This window comes from Anas acuta, chromosome 14 (assembly GCF_963932015.1).
Source record: "Anas acuta chromosome 14, bAnaAcu1.1, whole genome shotgun sequence".
Taxonomy (NCBI): Eukaryota; Metazoa; Chordata; class Aves; order Anseriformes; family Anatidae; genus Anas; species Anas acuta.
In genome coordinates, this window is record NC_088992.1 from 14756505 (window position 1) to 14771596 (window position 15092).

The window sequence follows — 15092 nt, forward strand, 5'->3', positions numbered from 1 at the left end:
CCCATCGCTGATCTTGAAACTGAACTTATTTACAAGGACTGGAAACCTCTACTGTCGTTGCACTAAATCCTCTTTAATTCTGCAAGTACCTCATGTTTTAGGTTCTTTGCTTCAAAGCTACCAAGGCCTGCAGAGACTCCAAGCATGTGCATCTGCTGCATGCTCCAGGAGTCTGTCCCAGAAATGCATATGCATGAAACTAAAAACCAAATAGCAGGGGAAAAACATTTTGCTCCCTTCTCTGGAATGCCTGCAATGAAAACAGAGGAGGGGAAGAGACAATTTTGGCAGCTTCCCCGCATTTATGTGAACCATAAAATGCAAATCGACTTGAGGCTCTCTCACTAGTACAATAAATATTCGGTTAACAAATGCAGTATTCTCTGGGCACCAGACCTGGAAACCGCCATAATATTCCCTTTGCTAGAATTCTTTGAGCCGCTTCCTGCTGCCTTTTGCCACACAGACACCAGCACCTCCGCTTCCCTGCCCCGAGCTTTTCCCTTTCTGCTATGGTTCCTTCACACCACCTTCTGCAGCAGCAAACGGGTTAAAACCCGACGCATATTTACTGAGCATTGGAGAATCAGGGGACAAGGAGAAATGAGAACAGAAAAGCTCGCGTTGGTTCTCCCTGTCATTTAGCTCGAGGCAATTTCACCTCGACTTAGGTGCACTGCCCCGGATAGGCCTAAGGAGACGTATCAAAGTGCACGGAGCTGGTACGGCACTGCAATTACTGCAGCAGTTACAGCTCAGTCCCATTGACTCCGCAGAGTATTTCATGGTAACAAACAGATCTCGGGAAGGCGATGCTGACCTCCATGCACACGTGGCCCAGCCCTGCAGCTTCCTTCCCTCCCCATCCCCACAGCAGGCCCCTTCCCCAGCTACCCACCATGCCACAGAAATATCTCATTCATCCTTCAGGATGTCTCCCTTATTCCTCCTGGTAGAGATCTACACAGGCCCCTTCCACATCTGTCTTGTAGGGATGGAGACAGCTCCTCTGTTTCGCTGCCATGTTATTTAACCTACCAGTATTGCAAGAGTGGCCCTGCCCTGACCTCCTTCAGCCACAATGGATGAAACTGCTTCATTCTCTGCTGTCCACGCAGGCAGTAAAAGACTCCATAAACCCAAGGGGCTCAGGGGAAATCAACTCTCCCGAGCTGCTGGGAAGAGCCAGACCTCCCACCCCGGATGGGAGCAAACCTTTCCCTGCCCACCCCGAGCCCCGCATCACAAAGCTGCTGCAGGTGAACGCCTCACCAACGTTGCCTGGCATCAGCCACACCCCTGGCACCAGCCACGGGCCCCCCAAGCCAAACGCCCTGGTTCCAGCAAGCCCACAGGATCCAGGTAAGCACCCCCACAGGGATTGTAAAGGAGGGCTTGGACCTCCCAGCCCCTCAACCCCATCAGGTTTGGGACCTGTAGCATTCAACAAGCCATGGTAAAGCTAAATCCCAGCAAGCAGGTGATGACGAGTTAAGGCAGCAGAACTGTACGGGTGGGAGATATTGCATGCAGAAGGACAGCACGCTGCTGAGGACGGCCACCAGCATGCTGCAGCTCGGCAGTGGCACCTTGCCCAGCCAGCCCAGGCTGCAGCGCTTCTCCTGCCCAGCCTGGCCTTCCCCAGGGGTCTGATTCATAGGGAAAGGGAGTTCTTTAAACAGACTGCCTTACATCCCGGCTAATAGGGGAGAAATGCAGCCATTAAGGAAATGGGCACAACTTGTGCGTGCTCAGCGGAGAGGCGTCTCTTCACAGCAGCATGGGAAGGTGATGGAAGGCCCTCTGCTTGCTTTGTTTGTTCCTTCAGAAATTCAGGAGAGCTTGAAATGGAGAGCTTGAAATGTTCTTGCAGGTGGAAAATATTACCGGATATGCAAAAACATCTTATAACTGCTTATATTTTTAGTTACCTTTACACATATAATCCAAGCATCTTAACTGAAAATGTGGGGCCTGACCATAAGGCACGCTGAGCGCTGTATGGTGCTGCCCTCCAAGCAGGAACAGGTCCCTCGGCAGCGCCAGGTGCCCACATCAGAGCAGACACACACAGAGCTGCACCTGCGCCTCTCAGCTCCGGCACCGCTGGAGGCCGAGCAGCAAGGGAGGTGAAAGCAGCAGCCTGGCAGTGAGGGACGCAGCTGGGGTAGGAGATGATCTTGGAGGGTCTGACAGCAGGGCCCCGAGGGCAGCGAGTTGCCAACATCACACGCCAGCAGCACCCAGCGATCCCCTGGCTGGTGCAAACAAGGCCGAGAAAGCCATGCGAATTGCTAGAGCTGATGGCATCGCCCAGGAACCCCCCATCAGGACTGTTTGCTCCCAGGCGGGCTGTGGCGAGCCCCGTGCAGCGCAGTGCTCCCTGCTGGGGCCGTTATAGTGATGGGGCAGCTGCTCGCTGCAGCTTCCTCCTTCCCGCACCGTTGGGTTGCAAATGGCTCAGCACCCGGCTGGAGCAGCTCCCAGGGAGGCTTTGAAGCTGTGGAAAGGAAAGGATGGAGGAGCAGCCTTCCATCCCGGTTCCAAACCTGCTGTGCACAGACCCCCCTGCTGCCCCCAGGGAGAGGAATGGGGCACATGGGATCAGGGCTGTATCCCTGTGCCTGTCTGTCTGGCGAGATTCACACCCCCGGGGGGATTTTCCTCACACCCCAGTGCAGCTGTGTGTCTGGGTGCCTGCAGCCTGGTTAGTTCTGTACACACAGTGCTGCGAACCAGGCCCTCTGTCAGCTCCCGTGCACAATATCAGACAAGAAAGGGACTCAGGTCCTTCCGAGGGGACGCCTCCAGCCCCTGGCACCCGTACCGCAGCCTGGGGGCACAGCCGGCTCTCCCAAAGAAGCACACAAAGGAGTGTGCCGAGGCACTCGGGCCTTACTGGGATTAGCAGGCAGAATCCTTCCTGCACTGACAAAAGTTTCCTCTTCACGTTGTTACTTTCCACATGCCGCTCCCTGTTCCAAGGACACCAGGTGAGGGCCCTGAACTGAGAAGACAGCGCATGGGGCTGCTGCTGCTCCCTGCTGCATCCTGAGCTTCACCTGCATGGGAAGTGGTTTCCCAGAGGAAAAATTGCCCTTCCCCATGGATGTTTGGTGGCTCCCGAAGTTTTGCAGCTAGGAAGCTAACAGCACGAGTCCCATGGTGAGCCAGCCGCAGCCGGGGCCGTGCCAGGGCTCAGCTGATGGCCCCAAACCCCTGGGGCTGTGCAGAGTTATCGCTGGCACAGCCAGTACCGGGGAGCCCGGCCCCATACTGGAGACAGGTGAGGTGCAAAGCGTTCAAGTTCAGCTTCCGAAACGGCGCCACATCTGACCAGCTAAATTTTGTGAACATGGCTTATTTCATCCACATCTTCCTGCTCCTAAAACTGACAGGCAGTTTAGTGGGTTTTGGAGCACCAGGAGCTTTGTTCTGGAGGCACTAGCCTCGTTCCCTTAATGCCATTCCCCTGCTTGGAGGTGACACTCGCTGCTTGCACCAAGAAGCATGGGGCTGCATTCTGACGGCGTCCCTGGGATCCCTGGCAGCCTGTGGAGCAGCACCCCATTGCACTCTCCCTGAGCTGCTCTCAGCCACCACAGGAGAGGTGCTGTGCCTCTGTTCTGCCTCCCACAGCCCACAGCCCTGCCTGGCTCCAGCAATATGGGACAGCTGCCCATCAACTGCCCAAAGAACAAGCTCGGGGGCAGGAGAGCTATCCTGGAGCAAGAGAAAAGCAAACACTGGTGTGTGCGAAGAGTGGCGGGTGTTGAGCATGTCAGGAAAGCAATGTTTGCGTTGAGGAAATCCAAAAAGCTGCAGCAGAGCTATGCAGGATCTCTCCCCTTGTTGGGGATGGGTCTGTCGTCCCCCCACATCTGCCCCAAAGCCCCATCACACCACAGGCTGGCTGCAGCAGCTCCCAGCTCCCCACTGCTCCGCCTCGGACAGGGTGAGGCTGGATGCGGACACAAGTTGAGGATGGCAAACAAGCAGGTACCCGAGCTTTCTGCATCACTGTCCCTTCACGTTCTCTGCATAATGCTTTTTAATAAAAATCACGGCACACAAACACCCAGGGCACACAAAACCCAGGGCTCTCCCGGCGCGATGAAGGCAGCGCATGAGTGGTTGTGCTGCTCGCAGCCCCTCTAAGAGCAGCAGGCAGCTGCAAGCCAGCAAAGTGTTCTGAGAGTCATGGGGTGGGCCCACAATTCCTGTAAATCCCGATTACTGAAATATTTCAGTTTGAAAAATATTTCACTTCATTGCTGAAAACTATCGTGAATCTTCAGGGTTTGTACCAAAGCTTAAATATCAAAATAAACATTGTGAGTGGGGAGGAATGGTAGGCTTGTAGGTGGGGAAATGCAACATTTTTCTTTTTTCTCCTCATTTGACCAACATCAGCATGACTTTATAAGTTACTTGGTTGACCTAGATCTGCGTTTTATACGTTTTTCCTCAAAGAATTTGCAGAACCCTGTCCGACTCCAGTTTAAAAATGTGTTGATGTTAGCCACTGTGAGGCTGAGACGTGGCCAAAACCTGTGCTCAATACTAAGTCCCAAGCTTTCACATCTACACAGTTAAATATTTTCACTCAAAATCAAAGTGCTTCTCGCTGCTCGTTCCAGCTGTCGCAGAGACACCCAGTAACTCACACTGGAAGAACTGGTGAGGATAAAGGTTGGATAAAAATCACCAAGGCTGCACATCTTAGCTTGGAAAATACTGCTGATTTTACTCTTTTGGATTCCTAAGAAGCAAAAAAACTTCCAAGTGCTGCTGTCTACTGCCACACAAGGCCACTGTCTCTAATCAGCTCTTTTGCAGGGGGATTTCAAGGCTCCGCGTGGCCACACTGCATCTGAGTGGTCCACAGAAACCGTGCCCAAAGGCAGGGAACGAGCACACACGTGTGTAACGCCCCGCGCTGTGCAATGCACCGCAGCACGTGCTTCCCCCACACACTGCTCTTCACACCCCCAAGCTGGGCACACTACAGCACTGCAGGTCGGCACTGGACGCCTGTGGGAAGCAATCAGGGACACACGGAGTTGAATATAATGTAATCAGGGCTATCCGCCCTTAAGACCAACTGTTTGGGATCACTGTCCCTGGCTGCCAGCAGCTGGGTTTATAGGGAAGCAAACAGGAAATCGGGATATTTCCAAATCGCTTCTGAGTGCTTACATCACACAGTTTTGTTACTGAGTGCTGCTTTAAACACCTGTTACAAAGATAATTTGGTGGAAAAAGCTGCTGCTACCAAACCCTCAGCTTTCAGCACAACGACTGCACACCTGCCTGCCCATCGGGCTGCAGCAGGTGATGACCAGAAAGGACCGGTGAGACAAAATGCTGTGTCAGCACAGTTTATTGGCCCTGGGGCACAGCCAAGAGAAGCAAAACCAGGCAGTTCGTCCTTTCCCTCCAGCACCTGCAGCACAGGGCTGCCGAGCACAGAACGGAGCTGCCCCTGCTCGAGGAGGTAAGTGGGAGGGGAACAGAGACCTTAACGGAGACCTTTCTCCGTTAGTAAAACCCCCAGGAGCCATGGCTGTACGGTCCAGGCCTTTGGGTCACACACCTTCAACCCCAGCAGCAGCAGGCTGTCGAGTTTTTTGGAGAAGCAGGAGCAAGAGAAAGGCAACTTTCAAAGCTTTTCTTTCTGCCCAGCCTGAGCAGGTTTCCGAGGGATAAAGGCAAGTCTGTCGCTGCTCCCGGACAAATTTCAAAGGCCCATTAAGGATAAAGCTGCTGCAAACAGCTTACCAAAACTTACTTTGTAATGGTGCATATCAGTCAAAGCAAACATCAGGGCAGCTCCCCTTGCCATATCCATCATGCCACTTGGCAGCTGCAGATGTGGGGCTGCACAGGACCAAGTCCCCGCACCACCACTGACCCTGCTGCTCTCCCTCTGGCAAGAAACCAGGTTGGTCTAGTGCGGGGACCTGAAACAGCATCCCCATGGGCAGGAATCCTAGCACTGAAGTCAGAAATTCTCAACTGACTTGCTGAGCAACGTTTAATGGTTTCCTGGTAAGAAAGGCACAGCAAAATACGGCTGGTGAGACACCGAATCTGATGCCTTTGGACAGTGAAAATCAACCTTCACTTCAAAACTAATTCAAAATTGGTCACCAGAAAATGGTACATCTATTCAACTGCCATCTTAAGGAAGTGAATTCATGTTGTTAGCTCAGCTACAGCTATCCTCTCGGTTATCCTCTTGGTAGCTTGGTGTTGGAAAAAAATACGGGTACTCCCATTCAGCAACACCGGTGCTTTCTGCTGGTGTAGCCAGGGTAAGAGCTGGGGCCTGAAGCCTATGGCCAACAAGGTTGAGGTACTGGGAAATATCTGAGTTATATTTCACTTTCTTTGGGGATGGGAGGGAGAAAAGAAAGAGCAAACACAGCTAATCCCTTACTCTTCGACCGGTCTCTTCTATTGGAATTGAATTTGCCCACAAGTGGAAGTGCAAACATCCCCGCCGCACACGGGGAGTACGGCAGGCAGTCAAAACAAGAAATTCACCCTGCTCGAACAATCTGCTAATCTGAACGTTTCCATGACAAATATGGAAAGGGCTGATTCTAGGCACCAATTTGGTTACGACTGGCTGCAGACTGTACAAACACACGAGAAATCTCTATTTCGGCAGCTAGCTGAAAGCAGAGAATGCTTTTGTGCCGTGCATTATCTGCTGTGCTGGCCCTCTGCTTTTTAGTGTTGCTTGTTGGTTTGGTGTTGGCTTTTTTCCCCTAACTCATTTACTGTTTTATTACTTATGTTTGCTGGAGGATATACAAGCAACTTGAAATTCTCAACTCCATCTTAATCTTGTATCCAGTGCTAACTCCTAACTACTAGGAGTGGGCTGGGCAGCCCTACAGGCATCGCCGGGGTTTGGTGCACTCTGAGCTCAGTGGCTCTTACCACCCCCAGCATCCCCAAACCTTGGGGTTTGGAAGGTGGCAGCAATGTCAGCGTGGGGAGGACATGGTGGTGGCTCAATGCCAACTTGTCCCCCAGGACCTCAGCCTGGCCCCACTGGGCCCCATGAAGGCTGCGATGCTCCATCAAACCAATGACACGAGCGAAGCAAGAAGACTTGGGAGAAAGAGGTGTTACCTTTTATTAGGCCAACTCAAAAAGCTGGAAAAGTCAGACAAGAAGAAACCCAACAGTGAATGAAATTAAAATGCCATCAGTTTTGGAGATCAGAGGAAATAACTTCTGAGGAAATGTACAAATCCGTGGAACTGCCACGAGGCACTACCGAAGCAAATGGCACAAATCTCATAGACAATCGAGGGACACTCCAGCAACCAGGGGAAGCTTCTGCAGCTCTGACACAAGTCCTGGAAGCAGAAATCTTTATCCCTCAGGAAAGGCCACGTGACTCATAACCTGCCTAGACGAAACACCCCATTATATTGGATTAATTTTTCACGTTCAAGCCAAAGGCACGAGCTCCTCTACAAACAATGCTGTCCGCTCCAGGAGAAGAGGTCTTATGCTTGAAGGACCACTGCTCTTGACTTGAAGGCAGTTTCCATCACCTTTACTGATTCAGACTCCCCACTTCCATTAAAGCAAGGGAAAAATCTTGTACTTTTGAACTGTGCTATGAACACCCTTGCTGCTCCCAAATGAGTCACCAGTCCCACAGCCACAGTCCCAAATACAGTGCAAGGGGCAGCAGCTCAAGTGAAGCATTCTCCTGTGCCAAAATTTGATGGGCTCAGCAGACAGCACCTCAGCCCCCTTTGCCAGCACCCACCACCTGCCCATGGACATCAGCCCTTCTTGAAAAACTCTGGGCTTTGAGCATCACCTGCTCCTTTCACCTGTTCTTAAACCAGGACACATGGATGTGTTTTGCTTTTCGTGTATTACCCCAAAACAGCCTAAGACACACGTGTGAGCTGCTTAGCTAGACAAGGCTACACAAATAGTCTTCAAGCTACTTAGAAGAGCACGTATTTACCAAGATTACAGAGTATTTGCAGAGGTGTGGATCTAGCCCTGTTACAACGATTTCTTCAGGCTCTCATTTTTGCAGCAGTATTTAGTTCCTAGATAAAGCCTGAAATACTCAAATAAACACACAGGTAAACATACTGAAACCAAACACTAGATAGCAGGGAATCGAAGAATGGAACAACCAACAAACACCTCCCCTACCAAAAGACAGACACAGCAATACCCAAGGGAACAGCTACACGTGGGCACCGCTGGCACCGTGACACGGCAGAGAAGGCAGGGCACAGTGCGAGGGCACGAGCAGGCCTGTCCTGCTGCTTGGGATAGCACATCCCAGTGTCACGGGCAGCCTGGGGCTCCCCAGTGCAAGGACACGGGGACACAGGAGCATGGGCCAGCCGGGGCCACCAGCATGGTCAGGGGTTGAAAGAAGTCGTCTACAGCCCTCCAGAGGTCCCTTCCAACCTGATGCATTCTCTGAGTCTATGTCTGCAGAAAACAAGAGTCTCTGGAAAAGCCAGAGCATTAACTCATCCTGATCATATTTTAACCACTTCCACCAATCTGAACGGGGAAGGGACTGGCTTTCTTGAAGGGAACCTTCACAAGAGGAGGGGCAGGTGGGCAACACTGCGGATCCATCAGACTATACCTAAAGTGAAACCAGCGGGGTAGTGCTGATGGACTTCTGCTGAGCTTACAGGCAAAGAGCTGCAGTCAGACCCAGCACGTTACTGTTTGGTTGTTGAGAGCTGAAGTGCTCACATCCAGCATAAAATACAAAAATAAAATAGCCCAGGGGCACATGAGGCATACATGCCTTGGCCTCTCCTGCCTGAAGATCTGGGACCTCCTCTGGGCACTAGGTGTAGAGGAACATCTGCAGCTGGCTGAAGTCAGCTGAAACCAGCAGTGCTGCTCTGTAAAGCTCCTGTTGGCCAGGTAAGTGGTGACTGAAAGGTGTGAAATTCTCTATTGGCTTTGAAAGTATCCTGGAAAATCAAAGGAATTTCTTCCAACTTTCTCACTCCAACCAAATGTCCTACTAATCAGCAACAACACATCAGAGCCAAGAGGAGATAACTCCTGGAACACGGGATTTGATAAATATAGCTGAACAACCACTGCCAGCAGGCATCAGCAAGATTGAATCCCCCTGTAAATGGTAAAATGTGTGCCCAGATGCTGGGTTTTTACTGCTCACAAACTCCAACAATAAGCAATTTCCTCCATCCACTAGAGAGTAGGGCCAATCTCACGACAACAAAGTAGTAGAGAACAGATACATTCAGCCAAAAATGAGCTACGCTTAGCGTAAACCAGACGCAGCCTGCAGATTTCTGAGAAGGGCATGGGATGCTCTGTGGTGCCACTGCGAACGACGTGCCCATGGCTCTGAGCTCAGCCATCTCGCTGTGCCTCAGTGTGACCCCAGTTGCAACACGTGCGACGCGGTGCGTAGACAGCCACAGGGCTCAGCTCGTAGCAAAGGCAGTACCAAACATCCCAGGCAGCTGTACACTCGTGGTTGCATTATAAATAGCACAAAAAGATGAACTGTGAAGCAGGCACACACGCACTGCTGTAAATTGTACCCTACCAGGTCAACCGCCCGCCTCGCCCCAGGAGCACGGAATTTTACACCTGCTCACAAACTGAGGTGATCAAACCCCCTGCACAGCCCTTCTCCACTTCTCCTTACAGCAATTACTTGATGTTTGAGATTTCCTCAGTCTTTTTTTCTTTTAAATTGATAGAAAATCCATACCAACTTGCAATTCAAAAGCGTACGTACTGCTGAGCAACGGACCCAGTGGAAACAGAGACCTACCCTAAAAATACTGGCAGACTGGAAAATGCAGACACTCTGGCAGCAACATTTCCAAATAGCAGAAAGACTTGCCAAAGTTCCAGGGTCTGCCTTTTTGTCGCTTTCTAAACAATACTCATTCTGTATTGTACAGACGAGCCCCCAACAGTGCTTTCAACTTTCTGCTCAGCAGCACCCTGGAATTTCTGAATTAACCCTGAAAGAAATGGAGCAGAGCTCAAGCAAACACTACACAAGCCAGACCTCTTGAAAAATCAGCATTTTGCAGGCAGCATTTATGGATTTGAGGATTAAAATCCCTGCGATTGCTGCTTGCTTTCTCATGCTTTTCACGAGCTTCTCCTCCTCCCCTTCCTTCTGAATATATCCTAATATTTTTTCCTCTTGACAATCTTCATAAAACACACATCATTAGCACTGCACACTTGCTGTTGGATTACTGAATATACAACGTTGCCTCTAACAATACTTTCGCAGAAAGAAACCACACGGTAGCGGGAAGGATTTGCCGTGTAGCTACATGTTATTCCCTCCTCAGTGGATTTACAAAGCATGGGATTTGGGAATAAACAGGTCTCTTCTGCAAGTGCTCTGCATATAGAGCCACTGAGTTTCTCCTCCTCGTACATGCCTAGGTGAAGGATTACAAGATTTCGGATGGTTTTCACCCCCAGAGCCCCTCCACAGCAATATCCTCATACCCACTCATTTCCTCCACCACCCCACATCCCACTCGCCTCTCCTCTGCAAATTACACCTCACATAAACACTGCTGGGCTACTTGCAAGTGGCACATGTTCATTTTCTCCTCCCTTCCCAATATACATTTTTTCTCCTAGCAAATATACAGAAGAGGCAAGAAAAGCAAAACAGGAGATCTTACCTTTTGATGGTCTTCTTTGTTTCGTTTGTAGAGAGGAGAACGTACCCATTACAGCACCCATCGCAAGAGCTACTCGTGAGTTTTTGGGGAGGATTTATTTTGGCTGGGGTTTTTCCGATTCTTCTCACTCCCCCCCCTCCCACTGCCAGCGAACAAAATCTACGTGAAATGCCCACCAGAACAAAACAAAACAGAGGAAGTCAAGAGAAGAAAGAAAAGAAGAAAGGAGGAGGGAAAAGGCAAAGCACTGCAGCTCGGCGTTCAGCAAGCGTTAAGCTTTGAGGGCTTTTTTTTTTTTTTTTTTTAAGTCAACACACATGCACTGACTCACAGCCGGCTGCACTGTTATTATTCAAAACAGCTCCCCATCAAAATTTAAATGCTAGGTAGATTCCCTCAGACCAGAGCTGGCAGCAGATGCATCAAAATATTTACTGGAGCACAGCCACATAAACACACAGGCTAATTCTTCCTCCCGTTCCCTTATGGCTCCAACCAGCAGCCTGGAGGTCTACGGGGAGAGCCTCAATGCATCTCTTCCAGCGAATGCTACAGCCGAGTCCTGGAGACATGGTGAGGGGCGCGGGGGGAGCCAGGGCTTTGGGCTCAGCACCAATTCTGAATGAATGGGACCCTTCCGCGTGGGAAGCGCCGGCGAGCCAGCCGTCAAAGCCCCAGCTGCCTGGGCTGTGTGCTCTGCTAATTAAGAGTCTGACAGAAAGGTAGGAGCCGGCGATCTCTAACGATGGGCTCCAGCGCTAGAGTCGAGGATTAAAAAAAATAAAGAGCTACGTGGGAAAATGGACAGAGCCTTCCTCCCCGATCCCTTCGCTTCGCACACTTTCTCACATGCCAGAGGCTCGCACAATGTGGTCAATAACTTATTTCCCTGTGAAGTACGGACACATCCCTTTCAGGGATTTTAAGGCACTGAACTGATGAAACAAAATCCTGCAAACACCTGGTGGCTCTGAGGAGGTTGGACAGTTCCCTGGGTTTTATTCAGTCGGTATTTGAACATACCTGTTATGCACTTACGTTTTCTCAGAAGGTGGGGACAGGAGGGGCTCGGGTAGGGAAGGAGTTAAAGGCAGCGAGGCAGCTGTCAGAACCAGAATTAATTTGCTCGTTGCTCACTGCTCACGGTGAGTTCGATTAAGGCAGCATCTGTGCAAACACTGTGTTTGTCTGAAGAACCTTGTTCCCACACCAGAGACCAAAGCACCTCTCTCAACAGGTTTCCTCTAACTTTAGAGGACAATTTTATCAAATGCATCCTCCAGAGCACCAAAACCAGAAGCTGCAAAGCTCCACTCTCCCTGGAGCGAAGCCTTGTGCTGCCTCCTGCTCTCACACGGCCAGCAATGCTCTCCTGGCACACACAGGTGCATTTACCTCCCCTGTGCATAGCAGCAAACAGCTTTCAAGTAGTTTCCACTTGCCAAAGACTACAGCACTGCACACGATGCATTTTGTTTCCCTGCTTTGCAACTCAAAATACAGCAGTAGGACTTCTTCTGAGGATCCATCTGGCTTGGATGCCCCAGTCCCAAACTGAAACCCAGCAGCTTTGTAGCAAAGCGCCTTGGCCACCATGGGGTAGGGTGGCCTGGACAGGGCCATGTCCCCCCCAGGGCTCCCCCAGGCTGGGCGCCTTTCCTGGCCCCTTGGGGGGCTCGGGCTGGTGGGCATGTTGGGTGGCCAACATGAGGGAACCCCAGGGGCATGGCTGCCGCTCGAGTTACGAGGAGATAATGCAGCAAAACCACACAGAAAGTAGCTTCAGGAGTTGGATCCCACTGGATCCCAGCCATGCAGAGGGAGCTTGGACTGGGAGCGACAGATCTGGCTGCCCATATGGTGAGACACCGAGGAAAAAGTAATTCTGGAAGATAAAATTACAGCCCTGATGCTGTGCTGTTGTTTACTTAAAGCAGCATGGTATATGGAGGCGGAGGGCAAGTATGGATACTCACTTTTCTTTGAGACTTGAAAGAAAAAAAAAGATTTGTCTTGGCTAGAAACCAATATTGACAGATCCCTATGAAATCATGGGAATAAACTACACGCATTTCTGGTTGTATGACTAAAATATGCAAGAACGGGGACAAGAGGAGAGACCATATCTGTGTCTGGGCAAGCGAGGGGAGTCCCAGACCACGAGTTCACAAGCTGCTGTTTTCTCTCTCGCAGCCAAAAATCCGGATCCCTGGGAAACAGAAGCATCATAACACTAATGAATCAGTGTATGTGACACAGCAAGCAGGAATTTTCTTCTCCAAAGGTGACCATCCAGACTTATCAACCTAGGACCTAACACACGCTCGAGATGCGGTAAATGCTGACGGACACCCCCACCCGGGAGCTGGATGTCTGCCGTGGTGTTTCCCCTACAGGTCACAGGGCAACCGAGCTCCACTTTGGGTGGTGAGATGCCCGGTTCTGGCTGTGCGGGCAGCATCATAAGAGCTGCTATTGTAGGATCAAAAGCAGCTTGGGGGAAGGAGATAATGTGCTGCACTGAGCCTGGCTGCACCCTGGGTGTTTGTTTCCAGTGCTTGAACTCAGGAGCCAGGCTCCAGAGCTCCGCCACCCGCTCCCCAGCGCAGGCTGACACCTAAGGCTGCGGGGGGTTTGGCTCCCTCCTGGCCCAATCTGCCTGCAGTGCTGCAGCACCTGCCTGCACAGCTGGCTGCACACTGACTTCGTGCCTTACCCCTGCCTAAACCCACCCACAGCTCCCCAGGAGGGTTTCCCAGAGGGCCGGGGCCCAACCCCAGCAGACAGGCGCTGGGCCAGCTGAGGACGTGGCCACACACACTGTGCCTAACCCAAACCAAGGCTGCAGGGCTGACATGTCCCACGGGACACTGCTAATTATCACCATTGGCTGCCAGCAATTAAACTGCATCCCATCCCTGTACAGCACCCAGTACCGTTCAGCAGCCCCCATACAGGTCCTGTAGGGAGCAGCATGGCACCACTGCAGCTGGGCCCCGCAGGAACGGGGGCAGGATGGAGCTGGGCCACACTGGTGGCAGATCTGTCCTGGCTCTGCATCTCTGGTGTTTCTGCGGTACGTGCAGGAATGAAGATGGAGAGGGTGGGGTTCTTCCACCAGGCTGAAGTTGGGACCAGGATGAACCACCTTCTCTAACCCCCTGTCACCAGTGAAATGCGTTGATGTGTTTTTCTGTTGTTGTTGTAGTTTTGTTTTGTTTTGTTCTTTTGGTCTCCCAAAGCACAGTGCTGTGCATCTGTCTAACAGCAACCCAAAACCAGCAAAGTGCCTCCTTAGGGCAAGCCCTTGGCCTTCATTCTGCAGCTCTTCGCTTAGAGTGGTCCCAGGTAAGTTCTGCTTTAAAAAGCCTACAAAAGATGGACATTACCAATTCCTTTTCCCTTTTGGGTGTTTTAGGTATGAGAACTAAGCAGCGATGACTGGAGTTGCTTTCTATATAAAACTTCAGGAGTTTCACCTCTCATATCCCAGTAACTAGAACTTGTCCCAGGAACACGTTTAACATCTAACCAATGACGAGTGCTTCAGCTAAAGCAGAGGGCATTTTCTGCCCGCCTGGGCAGCTCTGTTTGGCTTTAGCCTATCCACAGGCACAGCCCTTTGGGCAAGCAGCAGAGAACACGCGAGGAGCAGCCAGGGAGCTGGGCTGCCACATGAGCTCTGGTGCAGAAACGCCAGGCCTCCTGCTTTCAGTGGTGCCCACTGAGCTGGGCTTGGTCGGATGTTCGCAGTTTGGAACCCCCCGACACCAGCCCAGTTACCCCTCTGGCCCAAAACCTTCCCCAGGCACGGGTCCCCAGCAGCACAGGCGCTCCTGTGGGTTCCTCCCCAAGGCTGGGCAGCTGGGGGGGAGCAGGAGATGGGAATCGTGCATCGATCGGCTGGCAGCCATCTGGCAGCCCCCTTGCAGATGCTGCCCGGGGGCTTTTGCCCTCTCCTCCAGCTCTCTGTGATTTTTAAAACATGAGACGTGGAGAACTGGCTATCTGGGAGGAAAAAAAAAATCAAAAGCAAGAGGAAAAATGTTCCTTTCCTAAGAGGATGAAATGAGAGTTTCTGTTGCTTAGCAAATTTTTAACCAGTTGCTGCCCTCGGCTGCCTGTGCCAGCACATCCTCTGCCGAGAGCCGCCTGACCCCAGGCCCAGGGCTCCCCAGACCAGAACCCAGGGCAATTCAGACATGGCCCGGAGGTGCAAATGCCGAGCATCTCTGAACTTCACTGGACCCTGGAGAGGAGGAAGAAACCACCACCATCAGGACCACGCGCACAGAGCTGGGATGCTGACAGCCCCCGTAACGCAGCCCCCTGAGGGATGCCTTAGGGCTTGGAGAGGCAGGAGAGGGGGGCGTGTAC

At 51.6% G+C, this 15092-nt stretch overlaps 1 protein-coding gene across 5 annotated transcripts in view; it reads right to left on the reverse strand.

Annotated features, from left to right (window-relative positions):
* The window catches only part of KCNIP1 (potassium voltage-gated channel interacting protein 1), a 364985-nt gene that overhangs the window by 222107 nt on the left and 127786 nt on the right, over positions 1 to 15092 (reverse strand). The window contains exon 1 of one of the 5 annotated variants that reach the window (XM_068698195.1): positions 10716 to 11472. The exons of 3 other annotated variants lie outside the window; for them this stretch is intronic. In XM_068698195.1, coding sequence (XP_068554296.1) covers positions 10716 to 10776 — 61 coding nt within the window. In that variant the 5' untranslated portion in view covers positions 10777 to 11472. Of the gene's footprint in view, positions 1 to 10715; positions 11473 to 15092 lie in introns of those variants that run through there. One more of the 5 variants, XM_068698197.1, reaches the window with a different exon arrangement.